The 27726-nt window shown below is 51.8% G+C and overlaps 1 protein-coding gene across 4 annotated transcripts in view; it reads left to right on the forward strand.

The window, feature by feature from the left end:
* Nucleotides 1-27342, forward strand: part of ZNF516 (zinc finger protein 516) — an 86234-nt gene extending 58892 nt beyond the window's left edge. For 3 of the 4 annotated variants that reach the window (XM_036418225.2, XM_036418226.2, XM_036418224.2), the window contains exons 3-6: nucleotides 10913-12319; nucleotides 18255-18359; nucleotides 19194-19261; nucleotides 24510-27342. In XM_036418225.2, coding sequence (XP_036274118.1) covers nucleotides 10913-12319; nucleotides 18255-18359; nucleotides 19194-19261; nucleotides 24510-24569 — 1640 coding nt within the window. In that variant the 3' untranslated portion in view covers nucleotides 24570-27342. Of the gene's footprint in view, nucleotides 1-10912; nucleotides 12320-13028; nucleotides 13181-18254; nucleotides 18360-19193; nucleotides 19262-24509 lie in introns of those variants that run through there. The other variant, XR_004984341.2, reaches the window with a different exon arrangement.
* The last annotated feature ends 384 nt before the right edge of the window (nucleotides 27343-27726 follow it).

Below are 27726 nucleotides of genomic sequence, written 5' to 3' on the forward strand. Positions count from 1 at the left end.
CTCTGAACTGAACTCCCCTCGGGACGCGCCACTCACACCCCTGATGCCGTCCCCCTGGTTCCCTGTGCCGGTGAAATGACAGGTGACATTTCCTGTGGGCTCCGTGGGAACACGCTTCTTTCCTGGGTGGTAGAGGGCCTGGCATACTGTTCCTTCTCCAGTAGCTGGTTCCTGAGAGCCTGGGTCGGGGACTCAGCTTCAGAGACCACGGGCCTGGAATGGGGGCCTGCCTCATGGACCAGACACACACTTCCCCCGACTGTGGCCATCTCATGCGGTAGTCCCTCAGTGACGAAGCCTACTGGCTGCTGTCTAGCGCAGCGATCGCCAACTAGTGTTCAGTGAGGCTTGAAAGGTTGGTGACCGCTGGCCTAGGACAGTGGTCGGCAAACTCATTAGTCAACGGAGCCAAATATCAACGGTTCAGCGATTGGAATTTCTTTGGAGAGCCACATTTTTTAAACTTAAACTTCTTCTAACGCCACTTCTTCAAAATAGACTCGCCCAGGCCGTGGTATTTTGTGGAAGAGCCACTCTCAAGGGGCCAAAGAGCCACATGTGGCTCTCGAGCCACAGTTTGCCGACCACGGGTCTAGGGTGATGGTGCAGAAAAGGGCTCTGGGTGGTGGGTGTAGCCGTGGCTGCATCCGAGTTGAGTGGCAGCATGTGGATACCTGGGCTCATGTAACTGTACTGCATCACCCACGCCTTCGTATTCTCCCTCAGCTCTGCCTGTTAGAGCATCAGTCCTCGCCCTGGTGATCTGATCCTCTGCCAAGCGGACCTCAGTGATTCCTGCCCAGGGCTGGGCTCTGTGTGGGGTCTGGGACGCCGCAGGAGCGCGCAGGGTGTGGCGTGCCAGACGTGGCCGAGCAGGAGCTGTCAGCGCTTGCCGGGAGCTGCTCGTCCTCCGTCTGCGTCCTCACAGCGGAGCTGCGGTGTGGAAGACACTGTGACTATTGCGTGTGACTAATACAGTTTTTCCCAGCTTCTAAAAATAATACCCGTTTCATTTCTGCAGCTACATGTAGATTTGGTGTGTGTGTGTGTGTGTTATATAATCATACAGTCCACAGAGGTCTGAGTACAGGAAAAGATGGAACACGTGTGTGTGCACTGCTCAGCGTATGCTAGCCTTTAAGATTTGTCAGTTTTAAGTTTCTGAGGGTATGAACGGATGCCCTCAGCTTTTAAAAACAGCCTTCACACATACACACACACACACACACACACACACACACGTTTTCTCCTAAAGGGTGGTGTATTCCTTTGGTTGACATTCTGGACTTTGCAATTGGCTGTGGGAGAGGGAGCGAGTTCTCAGGTCTTAGGTCATGTATGTAATTATCTGGCTGGACAGTGCTGACCCCACGGTCTTCCCTTCCTAAACCCTATGGCTCTCTTGTGGGAAATTGTGTGCATGACTGTGTGTGCAAAACGGGTGTGTACCCATGTGGCTTCCTGTGTGTGACTGCGTTGAGATAGTACATGTGGGACTGTGTGTGCACACGTGTGCACATGTGCCTGTGTGTGAGGAGAGAAGCATCAGGACAGACAGGCAGACTGGGACAGAGAATGGGATGGGATGCCACAGTTTGGCATGGCCGGTGAGTGTGGCCGTGATGTCCAGGTGGTGGCAGGGTGACTCAGCAGCAGGGAGCGCCAAGGTTGTGAGCACAGTCTGTTTTCAGATGTGGTTTAGGACTCTCCGCCCTGTGCTGTCACTCGGCCACCGCAGCCAGCAGACCTGCTTCAGTCCTGTGTGCAGGCGCTAGCTGCCAACATGTGTGGGAGGCGGAGGGACAGGGACGCAGCAGCCTGATGCAGGTGTTTTTCTTGGTTGGAGAGAAGACCGCGTAAGATGCCAGAGTCATTAAGTGGATGCTGTTCTTAAAATTGAATTTCGGGAACAGCAGCTGCAGCTTTTCCAGGCACCTCCGGCTCTGCAGTCGTGCCTCTTTGCTCGTTGCCTTAGCGACCTCAGTGTGCTCGGGTGGAGCTGGGGCCCTGTCCCTGAAGACACTGTTCCCTCACCTGGGTGCACAGGCAGGGCTCAGATCACACAGGTCATGGGGAGGTATCCTGGACGTGGACAGTGGAGCAGGCAGAGCGAGCCAAGGTGGCGGAACCCTGGGCCTGCGGCCTCCATCTCTGGGCGGTCACGTTTGCTCTTGGTTATTTGATTAGCACCTGTCTCCCTCTGCAAGAACAGTGGTGTGTGCTTTGCTCACTGAAGTCAGCAGGAGGCTTTGCCCTGACATTTGAAAGGCTTTACTTAGAGAGCGAATAAATAATTAGTATCAAACATGATGGCATCCTTAGTAAGTAGAAGATGGGGCTGAGATGGCCTATGCCCTCAAAATATGTCCTCAGAGAGCCGCCCCCCCCCCCTGGGGGGCTGCCGTCCTCTCCCACGCAGGGACATAGACACACGTGCACCCCGGTGCACACACAGGCCCTGTGATATCCTCGCTGCCCAGGAACCGTCTCGCGGTCAGCCTCAGAAAGGCTGGTTTTCTTTGTCAGTCTTCGGACGAGGTCACGCTCCTGGACAGGGAGGAAGGCGGTGGGGAGCTTTGTGGCCAAGCGCGTAACTGGTGACCCGTTGTTTCCTGGCCCCGTGGTCCTCACCTTTGCCCCAGATAGCTCCCGTGCTGAGTTATTCCGGGCTGGCCGGCCAGCCGCAGGGCCTTCTTAGACAGCCCTGGAAGGGACGCCAGGCCGGAGGGGGGCAGCGGGACCGGGCTGAGGGCACTTCCTTTCCAGTCCAGCTAACAGGATTTGTTGGAAAACCCTTCACATAGCTTTACAAACCTCTAATTCATAGACGCAGGGCTCCTGCTTCGCCAAGGCCTCCTGGAAAACAATCACAGAAACGAGATTTTGCAACTCCTTCTCAAAATAGAACGATGACTCAGTGATTGAGAAAACCCACGTCAGTAGCTGGGGCTTTCCAGAGATGCTGGAGCCTCTGAACGGCATTGTGGCCTCGAGGCTGCTGATTTTTCTATCCTGACTTTCAAAACTGCATACATTGGAGATGAGCTATAAATTAGGGGCACAACTGAAGATACCCAACAGAGGGAATATGTGTATTGTCCCTTTAGGTAAAAAGGAGAGGAAATAAAACTAAGGGATGAAGACATTCAGAAACGAGAATGTATATATGCTTGTTTTGTTCATATTTAAAGAAGAATACTGTAATTATAGTCCTATTTCAGCATAGTATGTGGCTTAGGCAGCCTGCCTGAGATTACAGAAACATTCAGTGATGGCGTTTGAGAAGACTTGCTTAAATTATTAAGTAAAATAGATAAAGCAGTTCTTTCCACTAAGTGTCTCTGATGAAGTGGAACTTTTGAGATTTAATATTTCTGTAATAGTTTGAACTTGTCATGTCGGAGAGACAGAAAATGCACACATTTTATTCTCATTTATATGTTTACACTCATTAAGGGGTGTAACATGCCCATGCCCCGCCTCCGCTGTGGGAGAGGTTACTGGCTAGGTAGGTTGTGGCCCACCTGGCTTACAGGCCCCACAGCCACCGCTCTGCCGACGGCTCTGTCACCCACAGGTGCTGGGCTGGGCCCGGCCATGCTCTCCCACCCGGATCCCTGGCTGTTGGATGAGGCGAGGTGGGATGCTCCTTTGATTGAATTTGGCTCTGTTAAATAATAGTTTTCTCTTTGTGGGCACGGAGTTAGCAAGTTCCGGCAAATGCTCAGAAGGGCTGTAGCTAGCACATTCAGTCCGCTTGATGGAAGACACACGTGAGAATACTCAAGGAATGAAAATAATTTCAGTTTTGACAAAGTTCTGCTTGGGAAGGGATGTAACCACCACGCTTTGCACGCACTGTCTCGTGCACCCTGTGAGGTGCCCCGCCTGTGTCGTCTGTCTCTGAACAGACTGGAGGGAAGAGCCAGCTGTGGAAATGGTTTCCCTTTTCCTCCCTACTACTCCTTACACACAGTCTTAAGTAATTACTTCTGGTTTTCCGACTCGAAGTCGAGGAAGGGCTAATAATGTGCATCGCCGGAGCAGGGCAGAGTGTTGGGCACACGGGGCAGCCCTCACTCATTGGATGAAGGGATACTCCCCCCTGGCATAACTGGAGGAGGTGATTTCCCATATTAGACTTGGGATCAGACGTGGCCCTGCAACAAGGACTGAGACCTACAGACTTGAGTCTCCCCATGACAGCGTTCTACATTAAATGAGCCTGCCTTCTTAGACTGGATACGGTGTCCGCACCCCTGGAACATTCCTCTTTTAACTTTGAGATGAACTGCTTTGAAGCCAATGCAAAAATACCTATTGGAAAACGTTTTAAAGTTGGTTATTATTAAGTCACTAAAATATTTTCAGGCAGTGACTAGATCACTAAGTTGAATAAATTTTTGCAGCTTTGGATTTTTGGAGGTATTATAATGCTGGTCCCCAAAGTCTAATGCATATGGATGTGTTATTTTATTTTAATGGATTTTTGCCAAATAATTCCAGTATATCATTAATTTAAAGCTCTCCCATTTTTTAAAATAAAAATATGTTTTATTGATTTTTTTACAGAGAGGAAGGGAGTGGGAGAGAGAGTTAGAAACATTGATGAGAAAGAAACATCAATCAGCTGCTTCCTGCACACCCCCTACTGGGGATGTGTCTGAAACCAAGGTACATGCCCTTCACTGTCCATATAATGTAGGATGACTCAGTTTTCACAGTGTGCTGATCCCATCATTTTTCTTATGACTTAGACTTTACTATTGTTGTTATTGTAGTTCACGTTGCTTGTGTCATGCGTGGAATTGTATATATCTTTACCTAAGCCAGGGAGCTTTCTTGAGTCCGCAGGCCGATGCTCTGTCCACTGAGCCAAACCAGTTAGGGCAAAGCTCTCCATGTTTTAATCCTCTTAAAATATTGATGAAGGAACAGAAACCAAAGCCGGAGATGCTTTAAGACCCTCTGATGAACCGCCATTCTGATGATGCATGGCCTGAAGCTGTGCTTCAAAAGAAATACGCAAGATTGTATTAATGGGTCGTAAAGCAAGTTCTTGGTGCCTGTCTTTCGCTAATAAATACCTGTTGTTTAAAAGTAGATGCCTCTTCCATCCCCTTTCTGGAATCCGGGGACCACCCACATAGCTCCAGGCGGGAGGTTATATATTGTGTGCAGGCGCCACCTAGCGGCAGAGGCCAAGCATGGCGCCGGCATCAGCACCACCGCTGGACTGGCGGCCTGCTGTCCTCACTCTGAGCACAGACCCCTCCTTATGAAATGGCCTTTGTTCTGCAAGTCAGACACGTGCCTGACTTTAAATCTGAAGACTCTGCTAGTAAATCAGCTGTTTTTTTTTTTTTTTAAAGGATCATTATAGTTTCCATGTAAATGTACAGAATTTGGGTTTTGCATTTTTGGATAATTAAGCAAGCAGAAAAACTTTGAAACCACAAATGACTATGTTGTATGTGAGTGCTCATTGTTGTCACGCTGGAGCTGGAGACTTACAGTGAGACTTCTCTTCCAAAGTCTTTCTGGGCCCCTGATCCCTTAAAAACACTTCTGGTGAAGGAGAAAGCACAGGCGGTTTACCTTAAGTGCATTCTTGGTAATGCTTGGTGAGTGATTAGGACTCCCAGTCCACAGGAGCGGTGTGATTGGAGGAGGATGTGAAACCGGTCTGGGTGCCCCTCCTTCCCGCCCTTCTCCTCACTGTTCACTTCCTTGTTGACATTTAAAACCTCTGAGAGCTGGGAGTGCCTTCTTCTCAGCCGTTACTTGGATGGTTCCTTGTTAAGGTTCGACTGCTCTTTTTACCCATGTAATCTGGAACCGCTCCTTATTTCCAAGCATGGTTTGTAAAGTTTTGCTGGATGATTTCCTTTCCTTTTGACATGTCTTTGCATTCTCCCTTCCCTCCCCCCTCCAAACAGCCAAGTTACAGTTTGCTATTTGATTTTGGGGGTGAAGGAGAGTGTATAAAACGTTACAGTCACATTCGAAGTAGACTTGAGTTCCTTCACTTCAGCCTGGGTTAGAGTGAGCAAACAACTCAGCAGCAGCCCCAGTGATGTGGTTTTATGGTCCAGTCAATGAGGAAGCAATTAGTAAGATCTAGGCTCCCAGAATGTGACCGTGTTTTATGGCGGGCAAACTACTGTTCAGTACCCGAGAGCTGTGAGTAGAACTGGGTATTTGATTAACCTTTAAAAATGTTGGTTTTGTAGTCATCGGATAGGAAAGCTTCTGAAAAACGTCTTTCCCAGATTTTAAAGTTTAGGTTTTCTTGTGTAACAAGGTTACTTCAGTTAGAAATTCAGTATGTAATTTGTAACGTTTTCCCTGAGAAATCAAAATAGGACTTTCCAAAGGGATGAAATATTCATGAAGGTTTCTATTAAGGTCTATACAGCACAGTTTTGCAAGTGATGTTAATACGGTAATTACTTAAAATGGAAACTTGTATGCTGTATTCTATTATACAGAAGAAATAGCCGAAACCAGTGAGGGAACAAAATATTCGTCCACGTATAAGCATTTTAAGGTGGGATGACTCAGTTTTCACAGTGTGCTGGTCCCATCATTTTTCTTATGATGTAGTCTTCCTCTTGTCGTTACTGTAGTTCATGTGCGTGCAATTGCATATATCATTCCCTAACCCAGGGAGCTTTGTTTCCTCACCGCTCAGACTTCATCCGCATTATTCATGCATAAGTGAGGGAACTTTAACACACTCCTTTAAGAGGAATTTTTCTGATCATAGGGTTGACCTATGATACTGGATTGTGAGAAGCAATTTTTTCCCCCCCATCCTCCCTGGAGACCAAAGCTGTCCTTTGCTGACCCTGCTGCTAGTTTCATTTTGGTGTGGCAATGGTGCCTGGTCTGGGAGCCTCAGACTTCCTTGTCTGCTGGAACCCCGGGGACCAGGAGCCCCTGAACTAGGTCCCTGTGGGAACATGCTTCCCCGGCAGCCCTCTGTGTAAATAGGGCAGACACCACGTTTGGCTGGTTCCTTTTATTTCCAGGAGGGGAACGTCCAGATGCAGCCAGCCGGGGGCGGTGTGGTTCACCGTGGACTGCATTTCTCCTGCACAGGAAGCTTACATCACATTAGTTAATGGAAAAGTCACCCGGATACTGAAGCCAAAACTTTTGCTGCACTAAATCTTCATGCCTATTGTTCTCATCTCTCTCAAAGCATCAGGCCTGTATTCTGGCCTGTATCTCTCTGGTTACTAGTCACCCCCTTTTAAGACAGCTGAAAAATTACAAAGGAAGTCTCTCTAAAGAAACATTACTTAAAGCTACAATGCTCTTTCTGTCATGTCAAGCTTTGCTAACAGGACATATTTGATATGAGTGGCTAGAAACTCACAAATACCAAAATTAACTGCTGAAATCTCAAATTTCTCTTCAATTCTGTAGCTTCTGGTTATGAGAGTTTTTCAGGTACGGGACTCCTTTGGTGGACCTTTCTCAGAAAGTAGGAGTGGCATGATGATGTCCAATAGTTACAGCTCCCCTGGCTGGAGAACCGAGTACCTGAACGCGGGTTTGCTGGGAGGCCTGAGCCAGCTGTCATTCGGGTCTGCAGTGGAAAGGGAACCTGGGGACTTGGATGAAGAGAGTAGGCTGCTGATGGAAGCTGCCCTGTGTCAGGAGGGTTTGGGGGAAGCATCCCTTCTGACTTCACCTGCAGCCCAGCTGGGTCCGTGGCAGTGGCAGGAGGAAGGGGAAGCAGTGAGGGCCCGTCTCTGAAAAGTGGGCCCCAGAAGGTGACTGGCGGGTGGCCCTCCCCATCTGCTGCAGCGTGATCAGAAGAACCAGTCCTTTGCCAGTGTCCACTGAGTTCCCCCCAAATTTCCTGCTGTTCAGCCTGCAGGAAGCCTGGTGTTGGCGATGCCGTGTGGGGTCATCACTCTCCTAACTCCTCCTCCTCAACGTTCTTGCCTCTCCCTCTAGCACTTCCTCTGTGCTCTGAACCTGCGTTTCCTGGTGTTACCTGGAGCATCTTTTCAGCCCAGGAGTGCCACTTCCTGGGTGAAGAGTCATCCCAGCCAACCCTAGGGCCTTGTGGGCTGAGGTTTGACATCTACCATCATTATGGTGATACGCCCACTTTGCCACGCTGTTTTCATCTCATCTGGAAACCAGGTCTTTGTCCTTGTATGCTTCTCTCTTGCCCCTTCTGACCTGACTCCTCATTCCCCTGGGGACTGAGAACAGAGGGTGAACCTCACCTTTGATGCACTGCAGGTCTCTGTGCAGAGGTGTCATATCTTGTCTTGTTGTTCAGTGTGACACAGTGCGGTGGTGACACGTGCAGTGAGAAGGTAGCCCGGCCACGTGGGCGTTCCAGCTTGCCCTTCGGCAGGGCGCACAGCCGGCCACATGGCTCCATGTCCTGTTACATGATGAAGGGCCCAGAGGAAAAACACACGTGTCTGACCTGCGCTCATTGGGTGGTGGTAAAGGGGGTGTGGGCGGGTAACGCCGTGTCCCCACGTCCCTCTGTGTCCTCGGAGCAGGATCCCAGCTGTTCCCTGGAGGGCTGTCTGGGGGCTCTGTCCTCACCAGTAGTCTGGGAGGTAAGTCCTGGAGAATCCAGCTCCCCCTGCCCCTCTTTATGCTCCATCACAATAAAAACGTTTTTTTAAAAAAAGTAAAAGGGGAGTGATTTTTTCCCCTGCCAGGTAGCGGGATCACCGTGTCAGTATATCAGGGGCAGTGCTGTGCTTGTGTATTGGAGATGCCGCCTCAGGGTTCCAAACATTGAAAGCCCCCAACTCACCCCCAAACCTCTATGGCTGATGGGTGTTCCATCATGAGATGTGTGTGCAAGGTGAGCCCGGCACCCCCAGCCTTGGGGTGTGGGTCTGGTCAGTGTTAAAACCACATTCAGGAAGGTCCTATTTAGAAAGAAATGGAGTAATTTAAGGCATGTGTGTGTCATAGAAATGATGGGCTGAGGAGAGAGCAGCTATGGAAAAACGACTGTGTGTGTGAGTGTGCATGTGCATGTTCATGCAGGTGGTGCGTGTGTGTGTGTGTGTGTATGTGCTTGCAGGTGGTGCATGTGTGTGTGTGTGTGTGTGCATGCAGGTGGTGCGTGTTTGTGGGGTCACGCACACGCTGCATGCTCCCTGCGGGCTCGGCATGTGCTGCAGCGCCCAGACAGCAGTGCAGGTCCTCTAAGGCACCTGCGCCCACAGGGACATGTGGCCGTCCTGAGCCTCTGTTCTCAGTGTCACTCCGCCTCCCGGTGAAGGTCAAGCGCATTGTCTGCCGTAAGCATGTGATGCTGTGCTCAAACTCCTGGCCGTCCTCCTTGTGATCTAATAAAGTGTTGGCTACGTGTCGCCTCTAAGGCAGCTGTGTGTTCACGGAGCTTGGTGACCAGCAGAAACAGCTGGGCGGCAGGGGGGCTGGAGATCCTGCAGGGAGGGGACCCTTCCATGCTGGTGGGTGGGGGCCTGGCCTGCTTTTTTGGTGGTGGGGGCAGTGGCACGGAGTTCTTTGGGAAGCCCGCCTTGCGGGTGAAATGACGGTGAATTAAGTTGGAAATGGCACCGAAAAACTCCTGTGCCCTGGGGTCAGCAGGGCAGCACTCCTCTCGGCCTGCCCAGACCTGACCGTGCAGAGGGCAGCACTTTGTAGCCCTTCGCAGCCCCTCACTTGCAGGTTTATTCCAAGAATATACTCAGACACTTAAAAGAGCATTCTGTGTAGACAGACCCCTACATTCCAAGAGAGTGTTAAAATCTCCAAAACAATCTTGTGTAACAGCCGACAGTCCTGGGCTTCTCACAAGAGAACACCTGCTCTTACCCCATCCCCCCTCCGCTGGCAACAGCGAGATCACATTCTTCCCGGGGAGGAAGAATGGAGGTTTAAGGGACCCAGAAACATTTCTTACACCTCCCAACTGTGGACTCCTAGAGTTAAATAAACCCGGGGCACCAGTGCAAACTGAAGACGGAATTTTTCTTAAGTCCTGTCGAATCCGCTTGGTCATCGTCAAGTCCGATGTAGCAGAAATTGTAAAACTTCGGTTCTGAGGCCAGACCGGCCACGCTTGACTGTGATCTCACAGTACGTAGCATCCACCTGGGAGAGCCGAGGTTGGTCACACCAGGTCCTCCCGCGGAGGCAGGCGGTCCACGTTGCCCAGGCAGGACCCTCCAGGAGCCGAGAGCTGGGGGTGTGTCCAGGTGTCTCCCCAGAAGGGTGGGGATGAGTGGCTTGACTCGCCCCTTTTCTTCATGCCTGTGCAGGAGAGTTTCGGTGTCAAGATTTTGGACGTCGGACCATACAGGAGAGAGTTCTAGGGACCCTTTTGGGATCGGGCCAGTTGGCCTGTAGCAGTTGCTGAGGCAGCCAGGGCCCCTTGGGCAGAGTAAGCTGTTTTCCAGCCGAGTGACGTGGCTACGGATTGCATATTGGCCTCTGAGTTTTCTTACCCTAACGCGGCTGGCTGGGGGGTGGGTGGGTATCCTGCAGCCCCCTGGTAGCCTCAATGTGCCTGAGTTAGAGCCTTGGAGAGCCTGGGAAGACTGTGTGTAAGGAAATGCATTTCCCAGTGTTTGATGAACTAGCCTCCCTGTTCACTAGTGACTCTGTTGTCACAGGAACTAAATACCCAGCTATTTCATGTTCCTCTACAGTCGCCCAAATCATTTAAATCAATTAAAAAAAAAAAAAAAGACGCCCCTCCCCGTCACGTTGCCCTTGGTGGTGGCCGGCTCCTTGGCTCCTTGCAGAGCGCAGTGGGGAGCCGGCCGGACCCTGGAGCGCTTTGATTCCAGCCGGGCACCCTCTCTGCGCCCAGCGCCCGGTTGTGCTTCTGTGCCTTGTTCTGTTCTGATGAGAAATGGTAACTTCACGTTTCACATTTGATCCTCAGGGGCAAAGCCACACAGCCGCCGCTTTTCCGAAGACGTGGCTCCGCTCCTGCTCTCCAACGGAGGCCAGAGTCACAGCCTCAGACACGGCCTGCCAGGCCAGGACCCCGGCGGGCCCCGCGTGGACACGTCCGCCCGCGAGGACCGCGGCAGGGAGACCTCCCGGAGACCGGAGCTGCCTCGGTTTTCCGTCGACCTGAAGATGCCTGCGTGCCACCCCAAGCAGGAGGCCCGCGGCTTTAGGGATGCCGCCGTGGACTTCCCTTCAAGCGCGGGTCAGGCTTTTCCAGAAGGAGCGGCCCTGCAGCTGTCCTCGGAAAGCCCCCCGGCTGGCCACCCCAAAGAGAAGCCCTGCGATCTGCACCACAAGGAGCCTTCTGGGGGCAGGAGGGCGCCCGCCCCGGACCTGGTCCCGCTAGACCTGAGCGAGAGGTCGACCCGGGACAATGCCAGCCACAAGGAGCTGGCCTCCTCGCTGCAGGCGGCGCTGGCCGTGTACCCGTGCCCCTATTGCAGCCACAAGACCTACTACCCCGAGGTGCTGTGGATGCACAAGCGCATCTGGCACCGCGTCAGCTGCAGCGCCATGGCCCCCCAGTGGACGCAGCCCAACGGCTACAAGAGCATCAGAAACAACCTGGTATTCCTCGTCCGGAGCGGACGCACAGGCCCCCCGCCCGCCCTGGGGGGCAAGGACTGCCAGCCTCTGCCCATTGCGAGGTTCACGCGCACCCAGGTGCCAGGCGGGGCGTCGGGGCCCAAAGGCAGCTCCTTGCCTCTGTGTGGAACCACCAAGGCCGCCGGCATGCCGAAGAGCCGGGAGGGCCCCTGCGCGCTCTGGGCAGCCGGCTCCGAGGGGCCTCGGCAGAGCAAACCGAGCCACGGCCCAGAGCCGCACGGTGGCCCGGCCCAGCAGCCTCCGCCCAGGCAGAAGCAGGAGGCCGGCCCCAGACCCGGGCCCGTAGCGGGCGGTGGCTTCAGCAGAAGTGCCACCCCCACCCCCACTGTCATTGCCCGGGTGGGCTCCCAGCATCCGGCCACCAGCAGGCCGGGGGACAAGTATGTCATCGCCCCCGTGGGGGCCGGCCTGGGCCCCCCCAGTAAGCACAGTGCCCAGGATCCTCCGAAAGCCAAATTGAGCCCTCAACCTCAGGGTCAGCCGCAGGTGAAAGAGGAGGGGGGGCCCGCTCTACCTCCCCGAGAGCCCCCCTCCAAGGCCGGCCAGGGCTCCAGGGGGAGCACAGCCCCGCAGGCCCAGCCCGCCCCACAGGCCGTCAAGCAGGAGCCAGCGCCTGAGGGCCACGAGAAGCGCCTGGACATCCTCAATATCTTTAAGACCTACATTCCAAAGGACCTGGCCACGCTCTGCCAGAGCTGGGGGGCCAGTGGCCCCGCGCCCGAGCACAGAGGTAAGCTGTGCGGTCCCGCCCTGCGTCCCAGGCAGCTGTGGCCCCAGCTGGCCCCCTCCGGCCCTCCGGCTGGGAGGGCCGCCTGCTGGCCCAGTCTCACCTGTGGCCCCGGGCTGCCTCCCGGGACGCTGCTTTGGAAACAGTGCCACCTCGTCCGCGCTGACGCTGACAGGAGCAGGCCGCCTCCACAGGGCACGTCACCTCTTTGATATTCTAAGCAAAGTTTCGGGAGATGTTCCTTGTCCTTTGTTAAGCTTTATTTTTATATGTACGCAGTGGAACCTCGGTTCTCAAACTTCATTCGTTCTGGAAGGCTGTTCAAGAAGTGATTTGTTCGAAAAACCAAATCATTTTTCCCCCCCTTCCCATTGGAAATAATGTAAACTCATCGAATCTGTTTCAGGCCCCTAACTGATTCCCTGTTTTAACCTTTCTTATTCCGATTACTCTGGAAAATGAGCTTCTGTCATGCTTTGCCATTATTTCCATTTGAAGCTCTTATCACTGTTCTCGCAACCTTCCTTTTTTTCCTTTGCTGCTATCACTAACCTTCTCAGGACCCACAGTGACTTACTATGCATATTTAATAATAATAACGAGCAGCAGCAGAAGCAACAGTACCCTGAAAATATCTCACAGCAGAATTTCCCGAGATGCTAATAATAGTGGTAAATTGACTCAACTTGTGCATTCTCTCCTTTGTTTGTAGCTTGAGAGACACGTCACTGGTCATACAGGTATTAGCATGAAAGGGTTGTTGGGTCGAGAACCGAAGTTTTGTTCAGCAGCCGAGACATTTTCCCCGTGAACAACTTGGTCGAGAACCGAATTGTTCAAGATGGGAGACATTCGAGAACTGAGGTTTGACTGTATATAATTAAAAATAAATAAATATATATATATCCATATACATCCGTATGCCAGCATTAATGAGCAAAGCCTCTGTAGACTAGAAATGTACCATCTAAACTTTGGGGAATGGACTTTTGCTAGTTCTGGAAAAAAATATTCCTTAAATGCTTATTTCCTTTCCCGCCACTCCCTCAGTGTTGACACCTAACAGCAATTACAGGGAATTGCCAGCAGGTTTCTCCTTGATCGTGAGTTGAAGGCCACGCTCACTGCACACCCAGCACCCTGGGAAATCTGAAAATCCGAGTGTTTCCCACGAAAAACCACCCAGACAAACCCACCCCTGTGGAGTCTGTCCCTGAGTTCTCTCACCTTGGGCGGTCCTCACTGGCTTTGGACAGAAGTGTCCACCTGGCACCTGCACTTTCTCTTTTTACACCTGCCCTTTCTTAAAGCAGATTCCCATTTACTGTGACCTTTGAGGACTGGCCCCTCCACATCCATTAACTTGGAAGCACTTTGGGGGGTGGGGGGTTCAGGGTAGGTGAGCTCATGTCAGCAGAGAGACACCCCGAATCTACCAGATTCGGGGTGTCTCTCTGCTGACATAACCTCAAAGGGTGCTGGGCAGACACGTGTCCAAATGGCGCTGGGCAGACACGTGCATGTCTACGTTAGGTTCTGCTCTTCTCCTGTGACATTGGGACTTGCCCGGGTCTGGCCAGGGATGCCTTTGCTTCACATTTACTCTAAGAGAAAAAATGGGGTGTTTCTTGACTAGGAGACAACTAGGGCGTTGCAGAGTCTTGGAGACTGTCCAGTGGAGCCCGCACTGCAGGCCGGCCTCGGCTCCCGTTCTGAAAAGTACTGAGCCCTGTGGGTCCCGCTCACATCACAGTCAGCACTTTCTGTGAACTTACCGGAGTGGAACCCACAGCCTGGGCGGCCGGAGATGTCGTGAGGCTTTATGCTGAGTGCTCGTAAGATGCAGTGGGTCCTGGTTCAGGTCCTCACCCAATACATTGGCAGCGTTTGCACTTTTTCTGGTCTCAGTTCCACTGAGCACGCTCAACACAGTTGGCCGTAGTTTTCAGGCGTGCAGGTTATTTGCTGTGTAATGGGGTAGAAGTACATAGGCCAGACTTTGGGATCTGATACTCACCTCCGTTCTTTAGATACAGATTTTTTTGGACTGGAAAGTGAGACTTTCTAGACCCAGGTGGCAGGTGAGTGCCTGTGCTCCTTGTCCCCTCCCATCCCGTCCTTACCCTACTGCATCCTCACGGCGAGTGAGCAACATGTTCGCCCTGTACCCAGACCTGCTGCTGAGTTAGTTCAGCCCTGTGGCTGCACGGGTGACACAGACCCACGCCCACATCCACACATCACACCCACCCTCGGGTCTCCCATGCCTCTCTGCGGCCTGCTCGTGGCTTTTATTGTTTTCCCCCTCCAAAAAAGAATTGAGTTTGAAGTCAAGGTTTTAAGAATTTTAGGTGACAGAGATAGAAATATAAAAGAGCTTGACATGTTTCTTTTTCCTTAAAAATTTTAAAATATAATTGGTCCTAAGGCTTATAAAAAAAAAGAAGAAATTAAGTGTTTATTTTGATAAATGTGAAAAGTGCTCAACCTTCAGTGACGCACATATGCTCCCTGGATTACCCTTCTCTCACACACATACACACACACACACTGACATAGTCAGGACTGAGAGTTTCCCTTCGCTCTTATGGGGGTCGCTCAGTGCTTCTCCACCAACAAGTGCAGTTGTAGCATCAGGACCTCCTGAGCATGGGGAGGGACCGAGAGCCACTTCTGCAGGCTGCTACGTGAGTAGCCTCCGGCTAGGAGGGACCCGCCACCCTGGTGACCTTTTCCTGTGCTGGGTCCTGGTCTCAACTCAGGGACCGGCGAGAACCCGCCGGAACCCTTCCCATGACAGGGCGCTGCCTCCTGCCACAGCTATCGTACTCTCCTGGGGCCCCACTCCCACCCAAGCACCCCAAGCTGGACAGGCTCCCACAGTCTGACCCGTGTACTTCGCTGGTTCCTTTTCCTCCTTTGCAAGTTTGTTTGTTCAGGAAGCCCTCGAGGTGTTTGTTGTGGCAGAAGGCCGTCCAGCGACTGGGAGGAGAGAGGTCTCTGGGGTGACGGAGGGTAAATGTCCTTGTTACGGAGACTGCAGGGCCGTCATCACAGACACGTCTCTCCATGGGCCAGTAACCGCCCTTCCGAGCTTTGCTGTCGACTGTGGCTGTGCCCGCTCCTCCTGTGGGCAGCGGACCCTTGCATCCTGAGTCTAGGTTCTCTCCTGATTCATCTCGAGTCCAAAGCACCTTTATTCTCTGAGTCTGTGGGCACTCTGGCTCTGTGTCACCTGGTGCATTCGCTTTATGTCTCCTCCTGGGGTGTTTCCTGCGAGCGAAGGTCACCCCGTGGCATTCTGGCCATCGAGTACACCCATAGCGTCGCCTTGCAGCCTCAGAAAAGAAATCCTCGGGAGAGAATCTTCCAGAGGAGGAGGGGGAGTGCATTGTTGTGTCTTTGGTGCTGTTGACGCGGCAAGTGAGATCCTGTGATGTTTCCAGGTGATGTTTCCATTCACACAGCGCGCTGCTCTCAGGCGGGGTCTCGAAGGCTTCAGGTGTTTTCAGAAGGGAAGACAGTTCTCAGAGATCTTTCCCCACACCTTCCAGGTGGACGCTGTTTGTGAAGACACGATAGTCTGGAAGCGCTGCCAAAAGAGGAAGGCATTAGCAGGAAGTGACACTGTCGCTTCCCTCGGCTCGCTGACTCACCCGTTACAAATGGAAAAATCATGTTCCATAGTGTGGCTGCCAAGTGTGGAAACGTGCCTCTAACACGAATGGCTTGTTGATAGGATAAGTAATAAAATAACAAATCATCTGTGTTTCCAGACTTGTGGCTAGCCAATGGTATAGAATAGTATGGGTTTTATTATTTAAAAAAACAAACACAAAAAACCTAAAGGCAATGGGAATGGGATAGTACTGAGTAGAATACTATGTAAGGTCTTTCTTATTGGCACTTAAAAATGATCCCTTCTACCGGGGACGCAGTCATACGATGATGTGAAAGGCTGTGCTTCCTTGGCCTGAGTCTGTCAGACAAGGGTGAGCATCTGACAAAGGTTAGTGTCCCAGGAAGGCTGGCCCGGCCGCGTCCTCCCCTCTGACTCCACTCTGCACTCCTCGGGTTCCTGGGTTCGAGTGTGAGCGCTGCGGCTCACCGGGTGGGCTCAAATTCTAATGAAGTTCACAACCTTTGGATTAACTCAGAATTTTGCAGTAGCTTCGGCATAATATTATTGGCCACTGAGGGCAAGAGTCCTCTCTTTAGGAAGTGAAGATAAAAAGCTCTGGCAGAATGAGCAGGGAAGTGTGTGTGTGTATGTGTGTTCATGTGTGCAGGCATGCTGATGCATCCTTAATGAAGGAAGTAAGGATGGTGAGTAGGAGTTTGGATAGGAAGTAGCCAGCTAAGAGGTTTTCTCAGGAAAAAGGTGTTATAATGACTTGTGCTTGAATGTGACTTCAGACACAAGTGCCGTGCTGTCTGTCACCATCTTTAGCAGGTGTCTCGTGGAGGCAGGGCCTGTGCATTGGAAGCAGTCTGATTGTACCTGGGAAAACGGGACAGCCACAGGGACTGTCAGAGGAGGTTTCCACCGGGGCGCCTCTGGGTGGTGGAAGGGCGTGGGGAACAAAGTGCTTTTGGAGTGAGCGTTTCCTGAACCCAAATGAGGCAGGAAAGGCGTTCCTGGGCACAAAGCCAGCGGTGCAGCCATGTTCACTCGGGATGTGTGTACAGACTCAGTGGAGACGTGGGGGCGGGTGTGCCGGCCCCTGCAGGAGGGACTCGCTCAGAAGGGACAGCCCCCCTGAGCTTTCCCTCCACCGATGCGCTTGGTGAAAACTCTTGGGGAAGAGGAGCCGGCGGGTGATAGCGGAAGTTGCTGAGTCATGCTTTTCTTGCTGTACGTTGCATGGGCACCTTGCCAACATTAGTGAGTGGTTTTCCATTAATGACAGCAGGATGGGTGTTGGTTACAATGGGTCTTATGCTTTTTTGCGTGCCTGCACTGAGAACTGGGTGGGCCAGTTCTTAAGTTTCTGTAAGGCTCGCGTTAATGACTTGTTAACGCGAGAAATCGGACAGGTCTGCCTGCCGGTTCGTGCCTCTCTTTTCTCCTTCTCTCCACCAACGCCACCTGTAACGGATCAACCATGGTGTGTTGTTTTACCTGCGGAGGCAACTGACTTGGGGATCGTGACTTGGGTTCTGCTGACTTGACTAAGAGCCTTTCACACGAAAATGTCACACCTTCAGCCCATAAACAGCTCCCTGAGCTTCATTTTAAAAATGTGTTGCTTCAGAGGTGACTCTAGTGAGCGGTTTCGGGTCTTGTTCCTCCATTGAGTTGAGTTACCATTGAGCTCAGGGAGGTCTCTCTGGAGCCACCATTCTGTGAACATTAGCCTTTTCTTCAAGACACCACAACAGGAGCGGTATTCAGATGAGTGAGCGTATCGGCCTCCCTCTTCTGAGCAAAGCCGACTGCGGTTAGGATCAGAAGGGAACTCGAGGCCAGTGCTTCGGCCCAGGGCCTCATTCCCAGGTGTGTCCTGTGGGCTCCGTGGGGACAGCGTGGGGCACACAGGTACGGGCTCATGGGTGAGGTGTTGATGGCTGGGCTCCTGGCCCGGGGCCTAGCATATTGACCGGGGACGGCCCCGGCCCTGCTGCTTCCGAATCCCGGCGCCCCGTCTGGCCACCCAGTGTCACTCCGATTTGCTTGGTGTGCCGCTGACAGAACCTGAGAGGGCTGGGCGAGCATCCAGCTGCTGGGAGCCGCACACCTGACAGCCGCCGTTTGGGGCTCATCTCGGGAGTGAGTTTCTTTCGCTGGAATTCATGCTCGCCCGGGGCCCCGCCTGTGCCTGCTCTATCAGAGGAGCCTCAAGGAAGATAGCTCCCCCAGGTCACATCAGACAGACTAATGATGGTTTCCTCTCCCCTCCCCTCTCCCATCTGCACCCCCTTGGCCACTGCCACCCAGGGACACCCCGGACGCAGGCCCGCCAAGGAGACTTCGTCTGCGTGGAGTGCGGGAAGTGCTTCCACCAGCCCAGCCACCTGCGGGCGCACATGCGGGCTCACTCGGGTAAGGCTTGCCCCGTCCCTCGCCCCTCTGTCTCTCCATCCCTCCTTGTCCTGGGCCCCGCAGGGTGTGGTGTCCTCTGCAGGGGTTCATCCTCCACCGTCATGGACACCGAGGCCCCCTGTTGGGGGGAGGGTGACGCGCCCCCTTCTGTGACTGTGCATCAGACTCCCCTGAAACAGTTTTTTTTTCCCCTCAATTTGCATCAAGTGCCATGTGGTTTCATTTGAGATAAGCCTGTTTGCAAATGTTGTGTTTTAATTAGAGAGTAGACTCCTCAGAAATGAATATGCGAACGAGCTGTGCTGCCACCAGCACTCACAGAGACCAAAGCTGCTTTCAGGGTGACAGGTGCCGGGCCTCCCCGCTCCCCCCCACTGGCCCTGCGGTGTGGCTGGGCCCCTCCGGAGCCGCCCATGAGGGACGTGGACTCCGGGCTCCTAGGAACGTGCGGCCCCGGGACCATGTCAGGCTGAGAAGCCGCGTGTCACCACCACCGGGAGCGGGAGGCTGGTGGGCCCGTTCCCAGACGTGTGAAGGATCACACGTGAGCCGGTCTGATGTGAAATGACAGGGGCCAAATGGTAAGTGCGGCAGGAGGAGGGTCCCTTCCCACAGGCCGGTAATTAATGTTGTCAGTGACGGCTTTCTTCAGCCGCTGCTGCGCCTGAATTAAAAAGGGCAGTGGCCCCGGGCAGCGGCATCCCAGCCTCAGCAGGAAGTGTGATGGTAAATTGGTATTTTCCAGCCGTGGGCTAGGCGCCCGTGTCTTTTTGTGTGAGACTGCTTGATCCGAAGTGGCCCTGATTGCTGCTAACACTCCCCTTGTTCCCACAGTGGTGTTTGAGTCCAACGGCCTCCGAGGTGCTGACGTCCACGCCACCTCCGCGGATGCCCCCAAACAAGTAGGTCTCCGGGCGGGCGTGGCGAGGGGGCTTGGGTTGCAGGGAGGTAGCGGGAGCAGGAGCCGAGGTGCTTCTTGGGGCAGACGTGTGGACACCTTTTGGGCTTGGAGGTGGAGCCCAGGCCTGGAGGACAGCCCAGTGTAGGGGCCTGGAAACTGGGAGGGTCATTCAGCTGCTCGAGGTCTTGCTGTGGGAACTGGGAGAGACTGATGGAGCCCGAAATCCTTGGCGTGCACATGCTCTCACCCCGGGTGCTTTTATATGTTTTTTTGAGAAGAAATGATGCTTAGTCTCCTCTCTTAATACATATTTTTGTATTTCTTTGTGTCCTCCACATCATGCACTCTACCGCAGGTGTAGAGTGTGTAAAAACATACCCGTGTCTGTGCATATGGACCGTGCGCCTGTGGCTTTTGTATGTGAACCACTCAGCGTCCGCACAGCATGGTGGAACTCTTGGAACCAGCAGTGATGGGACCGTGTGCCTTGCTCTGCTATGGGGACACACACATCGTCACCGGTGGTCCCCTGTACCACCCTAGGCTGAGAGGACGTGGTTTTAGAGCTCTCCTTCCTTGTTGTCACAGCTACTCTCTCGTTCTCCCACCATCGTTTTCTGTGTAACATTCTTGCCTTAGGACAGTGGTTCTCAACCTTTCTAATGCCTTGACCCTTTAATACAGGCTCTACAGCGGCGGTTTTCAACCTGTGGGTTACGACCCACAGGTTGAGAACTGCTAGCAGGGTCACCTAAGACCATCAGAAAACACAGATATTTACATTACGATTTATAACAATAGCAAAATTATAGTTATGAAGTAGCAACAAAAATAATTTTATGGTTAAGAACCACTGCCTTAGGACGTTCTGAAACTGCAGATGGTACCATTGTGCATGCACAGGGATGTGTTTGCCATCAGATAAGCATCAAGCCCCATCAGGTGGTAAGAGGGAGGAAGGGCGCCCTGCCACTCCCCAGGGCAAACCCAGCCATTGGAGACATACTGCTTGTTGATGATGAGGGGGATTGGGATGTCAGAGGGACCACAGGCATCTTCTAGTCTTCTCACTGGAAGAGAATGGTAACAGGTGACAGGGCCTCCCCAGGACCTCCTGTGAATGAGGGACTGACCTGCCCAGGGACTTCCTTTTTAAATTTATTTCTGAGTTTTTAGAATCCCTATTGTTGTTCAAAGCCTGTCTTCCCATGTCATTGACAAAATGCCTCCCCGTTTGTTACCATGTTTTACTAAGTGACTTCTCGCTCTTTAATAAAACTATAGTTTTAGAATGTCAAGCAGTTATTTCATGATGCTGTGACAACTTATGAAATAAATAACAGCTTGCAGAATGCTGAATTAGAAGATTTCCAAGCACATGTGACCTCGGCTCGAAGCACTGTCCTTTTAAACAGAAATCAGCCCCAGTGACAAGAGGCACCGATGCGTCTGTGGGCTGCGTCTCAGCGAGGTCGAGCCATAATTGGAGAATTACATATTGAGATGACACCATGAGTCAGTCCAGAGGGTTCCTGTGTGCACAGACGACCCATTAAATCCACCCAAGACATGGCTTTTCGACGCGTGTTTGACAGGGGTGGGAGCCCAGGCAGATACGAATAACGCAGCGAGTCTCCGGGAAACACCGTCCATTTATTTGCTGCCTATTAATTCTGCGGGAGCCTCTTTAAAATGCTTCTGTCACGGGGAGCAGAAGCTCAGTAAAGCCAGCCACCCGGCCTGTGTTTCAAATCATTTCTGTGTTGCTTATAGTTATGCTGAGAATTCTTAGCCACGTGAGTCACCCTGGACTCTGACGGAGAAGGGATGCATCTACATTGTCTCTCTAAGCTTCGTTCTGCTATTTTGTACTTACTACCCACTAACCTCCCCGTACCCGCTCACACTGATGCAGTTTGGCTCTCCATGGTCCGCTGTCCTCCTCGGGCTCAGGACAGTGGTCGGTCACTCAGGCAGGGTTCCCATGCCCCTCCTGTGCCGGCAGCTCCCTAGCTCGGTGCCCCATTGGAGATCCCGGCTCTGAGAGCACTTGGGGTCCTTGTGCTGGAAGTACCTTTTGTTGGTCCATCACTAGCACGGTCTGGTTCTTGAGGGAAATCCCATTTTCCTTAACCTACTTTGGAATGGAAGTGTCTGCCAGGATTGACGTGTCACCCGAGAGGTGGGGTGATGCATGGTCAGCTCTAACTCTGACCTTCTGCCTGTTAACTTCGCCCGAGCCTGCCATCTATAAAATAAGGACCGCAGTGACGCTTCCTGTATTCTTACCGTGAAAACCAAAATAGGAAGGGGACTGTGCCTGGCACACTTTAGCCATAGCTCTTGTCAGTTATTCTAAAAATGGCTGTACTTACTAACGGAGGAGACTCGTATGCAGGGTGAGGCCTCGGGTGCTGCACATGCGGGTGAATGGGGACGCACGCCTTTCCCCGTGCACACGTGCCCTCGCTGCTGCCAGACCAGCTGGTACAACGCTCCGTGCCCCTGTCCTCGGTCTGGTCTGTCTGAACCTGGAAGTGTGCTTGGTCTTGTTTTGTTTGGCAGGCTGTTTGCTAGTTGCCCCTGACAAGGAGGAGACAGTGAAAGATTAGCGTGGGAACATTGTCAGCTTAGATGCCGTTTCCTTGCGCGGCTCTCTGTTCAGAAGACCACATGTCGGTGGAGATGTCATCGTTACCTGTCCACCCAGAGGACAGCTGCCCTTGCCCTGCCAACACCTGAGTCTCCTGTGTTGGGTAATTCTAACTCGTCCTCACACACCTGCAGCCCAGTGACACGGTTCCCAGCAGGTGGTCCGGGCACGTGGGCAGAAACGGGCTGAAGTCAGTCAGGTCAGAATGAACACAAGCTCTGAGGAGAGGTGCAGTGGCCTCCTTTGGATGTGGTCTCGGCTGTGATTTCTGTTCTGTACGTCCTCCGGGTAAGCCTCTGCTGTGTTACAAACACGCACGTGGTGTGGGGCTCCTGGAATTGTGGGCATTGCTTCACAACACACCCCTCTGATGGGCAGCGTGGGCGGGTCACTGAGATGGACGTTCAGGTTGTGCGTTCAGTAGCGGGGCTGCCGGAGGAGGTGAGTGGGCACACTGTCCGTCTTCTGGGCATCTCGTCCTTTTGCTTTATCGTGAGAGGGCTTGGGCACTGGAGGTGAGGGGCTGTCTTTATGGCGAAGCATCCATAGCTGTGGGGATGATTCTTCCAGCTCTTGGGCTTGAAGCCACTCACTGTTGGTGCTTGTGTTTTGATGATAATTCTGTTCACAAAGGTAGCTACGAGGCCAAGCACAGTTCTAAATGGGGGAGCAGTTTATGCCTGTTGTCACTTTGAAGATGCTTTGGCATATGTTAGGCATGATTAATTTCTAGTAATCACCAATAGTCACCATTAGAAAGAACCTTTTGGAAAATAATATGCTGCAAAATGGGTATCATCGTCCTATGATGTTAGTAAAAAAAGACTCAACTATAGAAGCATTTCTTAGTGTTGTGGAGAAATGTTTTTCCCCCGTCTCCATTATAACTGGTTGTGAAACATTAGGAAATGAAATAAAGTTTAAAACCAAGAAAAAAATGAACTCTCTCTCCCCAGGCTCCTGGGTTGGGGATTTAAAAGAGCAGACTGGTTTTTGCAAAAATGTGAAAACTGGAATTTTGATTGGTTTAGATTCTTTGCTAAAGTTTAAAGACTATGATTCATATATGATTTCTTATTAGTCTAAGTGTTATTTTTAAACAGTCTAGCTGGGGGAATAATTCCATTAATCAAAATAACAGGAAATGAGAAAACAGTGGCAACCTAATTTGTGTTGTGTTCAGCTGTGGGTATTATAATGTAGATGATGGGGCTCTCGTATGTTGGAGTATTTGGACATAGGCATAGTCTCTTTTCAGTGTCACTATTGGGTTCTCAGATCCAATTCCAGAATTCAGTTCATTCGTCTTGGCAGTTTTCTTCATCATAAAACCAAACGAGCATCTTGAAACACACGGTCCACTTTTCTCTAAGAATGACATACTACAACACGACTGTCACTGGTGAGCCATCCAAGGTGACCCACAATGACAGGAGAGCCCTGCCTGTGTCTGGCTGGCTGGGTCGGGGCGGTGATCAGTAAGGTGCAGAGCCGTTAGGCAGCCTCACACCCACCACCTGTGTCGATGGGAGCCTCTTCTGAAGGCCGTCCACCCTCTGAGGCTGAGGGGGGGGGGGGACAGGCTTTCTTGTGAGCGTGCTTACAAAGACAGAAGGGGAGGAGCAGACCTCATAGAGTTCCAGAAGTCAGCATCCATTCCCAGAACATTAAAATGCCTCCGAGAAAGGTCGTATTTCTTTCAACCAGCACTGCAAAGCCCACACACTGCAAGAAAGAACACCTACTTTTCTGAAAGCACTCTTCTCGCTTCCTGATGACTCTTTATAGGAGGGGGAAAAAAAAAACCCCAAAATAATGTGTGTGCGCTCAAAATACCCTGTGTCCTCTTCGTGCCTGTATTTCTGAAGCCTCTGTTCCACAGCTGTGCTTTCTCCTTTGCCTGATTTCGCAGGTGAATTCCATCTATGCCTTAAAACATGTAGGACTTAAATCCTATAGGACTGCTATGTTCACTAGTAAAGTGTCAGTTTTAGTGAATCAATGTATGAAAACGACTTTCTCAAACAATGAGATGCTATTTGAACACCTCCCTTCAATTATAGAGAGAAAGGGGCACCTGTGCATCTAGATTTGGGGGCTAAATTTAACAACCTCATTACTCAGCTTACCTAGGTTCTGCAGACTTCCTAAACCAAATGTGGGTAGCCCTGACTGGTATGGCTCAGTTGGTTGAGCATTGTCCTGTGCACTGAAAAGGTTGCCGGTTCCATTCTTGATCAGGGCACATACCTGGGTTTTGGGTTCAGTTCGGGGTCTGGGCACATGCCAGAGTTGCAGGCTCTGTTCCCAGTAGGGGGCGTGCAGGAGGCAGCCTATCAATGTTTCTAATCAGTGTCTCTCTCCCTCTCACTTCCTCTCTCTCTCTAAAGAGCAATTAAAATCTTTTTAAAAATGCAACCTGCTTGTGTGCAGGGAGCTACAGCTGAAGTCAGGGTCTTTGCCAACCCAGCGGAGCTGCTCCGAGAAGGTCATTGTGTATGTTCTTAGGTGTGGATAAGAAAATCCATAGGAAATACGCACTTAGAAACCCAGAGGCAGAAATGAGCTGTTCCTCTTGTCTCCTTTTCTCATCCAGGGGAGAGACCTTCCTAACGCAGACACCGTCCAGACAGTGCCTCTCAGAAAGGGCACCTAAAGACTCCTCTCCAGCAGCCCCGGTGCCCCGTGACCGCCGTCAGCAGCCCCCGCCCGGATGTCCCAGCTGCCTCCCAGCAGACACCCTGACCACCCGCGCGAGGAAGAGTGGCCGCCCTCCCCACCCGCCACCCCCATCTCAGACCACTGTGCTGGCCCCGAGGCTGCAGGGCGAGGCCTCCCCTGGTCAGACGCTGAGGAATAAATAGAGACGCTGAACTCTAGGACTCCGTGCAGAGGTTCCGAATGAGCATACGTGCGCGTCGACCATGGTCCCACTTTTTCCTGTGATGGACGGTGGCATTGGCAGGCACAGCGGGAGCACACGTCGGTGCTGCTCGCGACGAGTGGAGACACTGGAAAAGAGCTGCTCACGCGTGTGGGACCGAGGGAAGCCGTGTGTGCGGGACTGTGGGGAGATGGCGGGGCTGGGGTTGAGCTGACACAGCGTTCCTACTATGGCCTCTCCCCTCTGAGTGGGTATTTATGTGGTGAACGAGACAGGAAGGAGGGGGCGTGCAGATGCTGTGCGAACCAGGCTGGGTGGGAAGGGGCGGTGGCCAAGCCTCCCTGTTCCACCGTCAGGTTCGGTCGCCTCCCCCGGGGCCCTTTGCATCCCCCATTGCTCCTTTCTTCGCCCCACGCCTGTGCTCAGCGTGTGGTGGGAACATGGCTACGGGGGTGTTTCTGTTCTGCTTCCGGAGCAGAGCTGGTTGAACACTAAGAAAAGCAGGCTTCTTTGTTTATTCTCAGGACCTCTTGTAAACAGGGCTACATTCTGCAAACTGCTCACGAGGGAAGGCTGCCCGTCGTAACACCATCCAGGTCTGGACCACTTTGGTCCTGCAGGAGAGCCCTGGGAGACTTGGGGGCCCATCACCGTGCGCTGGTGCTCTGGAACCTTCTGCTCTCTCTCCCTGCCCCGCCCCAGCAAGTAGGCCTGTTTCTCCCTGGGGCCTGGTGCCCTCCCGGTGCCCTCCACAGGACGAGCATCCTCGTTCCCAGAGCATGGAGGTCCCCAGGCCCCCGGGTGGGGTGGGCGGCTCTATATACCTCTTCCTCAGTCATGCAAATGCAAGTTTTTGTGGTGGGGTTCAGGCCCCCAACAAAGGATCTGAAATCCTGCAGTGTGCGCAGTGAAAAATCCTATTCCACAGAAAATACACCTATTTTCTTTTTCTCGGTACCGTGATGCTGGGGTGATGACGGTAACCTTTCTGAGAGTTTCAGACGTTTGCACATAGGATTTTATGCATTATCAAACGTTACTGCTGCCTTGAATGAAAATGTTCTGTGAAATTTTTTGCAAAAGCTTTACTAGGTTTTTTTTAATTGTGAGATTTTTGTAAAGGCAGGAAGTGGATTAAAAATGAGCATGCGAAATATATTTTTCAAAAAAAGCAATAATTTTACATGTACAGAAATTATCCTTAACCTTTAATACCGGTAAGAGCGACAGTTTACTTCATACCGTAATGGGGTAGCGCAGATTTTGTAGAAAATGGGCTTCTGATACAAAGACTTGTTTAAACACACACACACACACACACACACACACACACCCTAAAGTGTGCGTTTTTTTTTGTTTTTGTTCTAATGATTTGTTGAATTATTATATTATTATTATTGTTATTATTGTTATTAGATAGTGTTTGGTTCTGGATTCTACTTGTTACTGAAATTTAAATTACTTGACGGTTCAGGTTACTTTGCAACACTTGGAAACAATGCAATGTAACTGGCTAGTTTATATATATATATATGTATGTGTATATATGTATATATACACATATATACAGCACATATACATATGTATATGTGTGTATGTATATCTAATTTTTTTACTTGTTTTTCTTGATATTCTTACACCAGATATGTACCGGAATGACCTGTCTTGTCGGTGTAATTGGGAATGTCTTTGCAAATACGGTTACGCGACTGTGACTGGCGGTTCTGTAAAGTTATTTCAAGCATATGCATTATGTTGCAGATACATTCCTCTGTTCACCTTAGAAACCACAATGCCTTTCTGTTGACTTAGGTTTGATCATTTCGATAGTTTTCCCAAAGTGATCATTTCTGCATTTCCTGGCTTTTCATTTCTTGGCTGAAAGTGAAAGTTGACAGTTTAGGAACACACAGGGGCTGGTGATATAGTCCTGGCCTACGTTTTTAGTCATTAAAGAAAATCTATACCCAAAGGGACACGGAGGCATCATGTCCCTTCTTGCTGTTGGAAAGCAGCACCCAGGAGCCCCGCTGGCCCCCTGAGCTGGGCGTGCCTACCCGGAGACCCCTCCCTGGGGAGCCTGGCGGGCTGGGCTGAGGGGTGGTTCCTGGGCGTCGGCAGAGGGTGAATCGTATCCAGTGCAAATAACTGTGAGCTGCAAGGAGCCAGAATCAGGTTTCTACTTAAAGACACGGAGGGGAGAGGACCCCCGAGAACGCCCCCCTGTGAGACACCCCGTCTCCAGGCCTGACTGTGGTTCCTGCTTCCACCGATCATCAGTATTGTATTGGTTTGTGAATGCCTTCCTGTCAGCCCTGCCATAGTATTTAATATGATATGTTTTCTTATTTATTTAGCCAATGTGTTTTAATTTGCTTTCCTTTGAACGATGATTTCCGTGTGATCTCTCTCCTGTAAGTCACCTCTGACTGTTCCAGACTTTTTCTACTACCTCTACCGATCTGCTGTTTCCTCGATTCTTCACAGGATTTTACAGTGTTGGCATCTAATGTGACTTGGACAATAAAGGGTTTGGTTGTCTACTCGCAGCTTCTCCGTGTGTGTCCCCGGCGAGGCCAGCGGCTCCTGGCATGGCTGCCGCTCGCTCTGCTCCTCCTGTTCATGCCTCCTGCACGTTGTTGCCTTCAGATAACACACCGACGACGGGCCGACAGAGATCTTTCAGGTCACTCACTAGTACTCCTTAACATGAAGAATGAACATTTCAGTTGTCTGAAGAACCGGCTTTCGGGCAGGTCCACTGCTTGGCCACTTTTTCGCCTGCTTCCCCCGGCGTGCGTAGAGCAATCTTAGGTGGACAGCTTCCACCTCGGTCAAAACACAACACGCATTTTCAGGCCGGCCCACTGGGTCCTGCCACTTTGGTTTTGGAAAAGCATTAAGTGCTTTAAGGGGTCCCCCCAATAGT

The sequence above is a fragment of the Pipistrellus kuhlii genome, unplaced genomic scaffold (genome assembly GCF_014108245.1).
Source record: "Pipistrellus kuhlii isolate mPipKuh1 unplaced genomic scaffold, mPipKuh1.p scaffold_m20_p_6, whole genome shotgun sequence".
Classification (NCBI taxonomy): Eukaryota; Metazoa; Chordata; class Mammalia; order Chiroptera; family Vespertilionidae; genus Pipistrellus; species Pipistrellus kuhlii.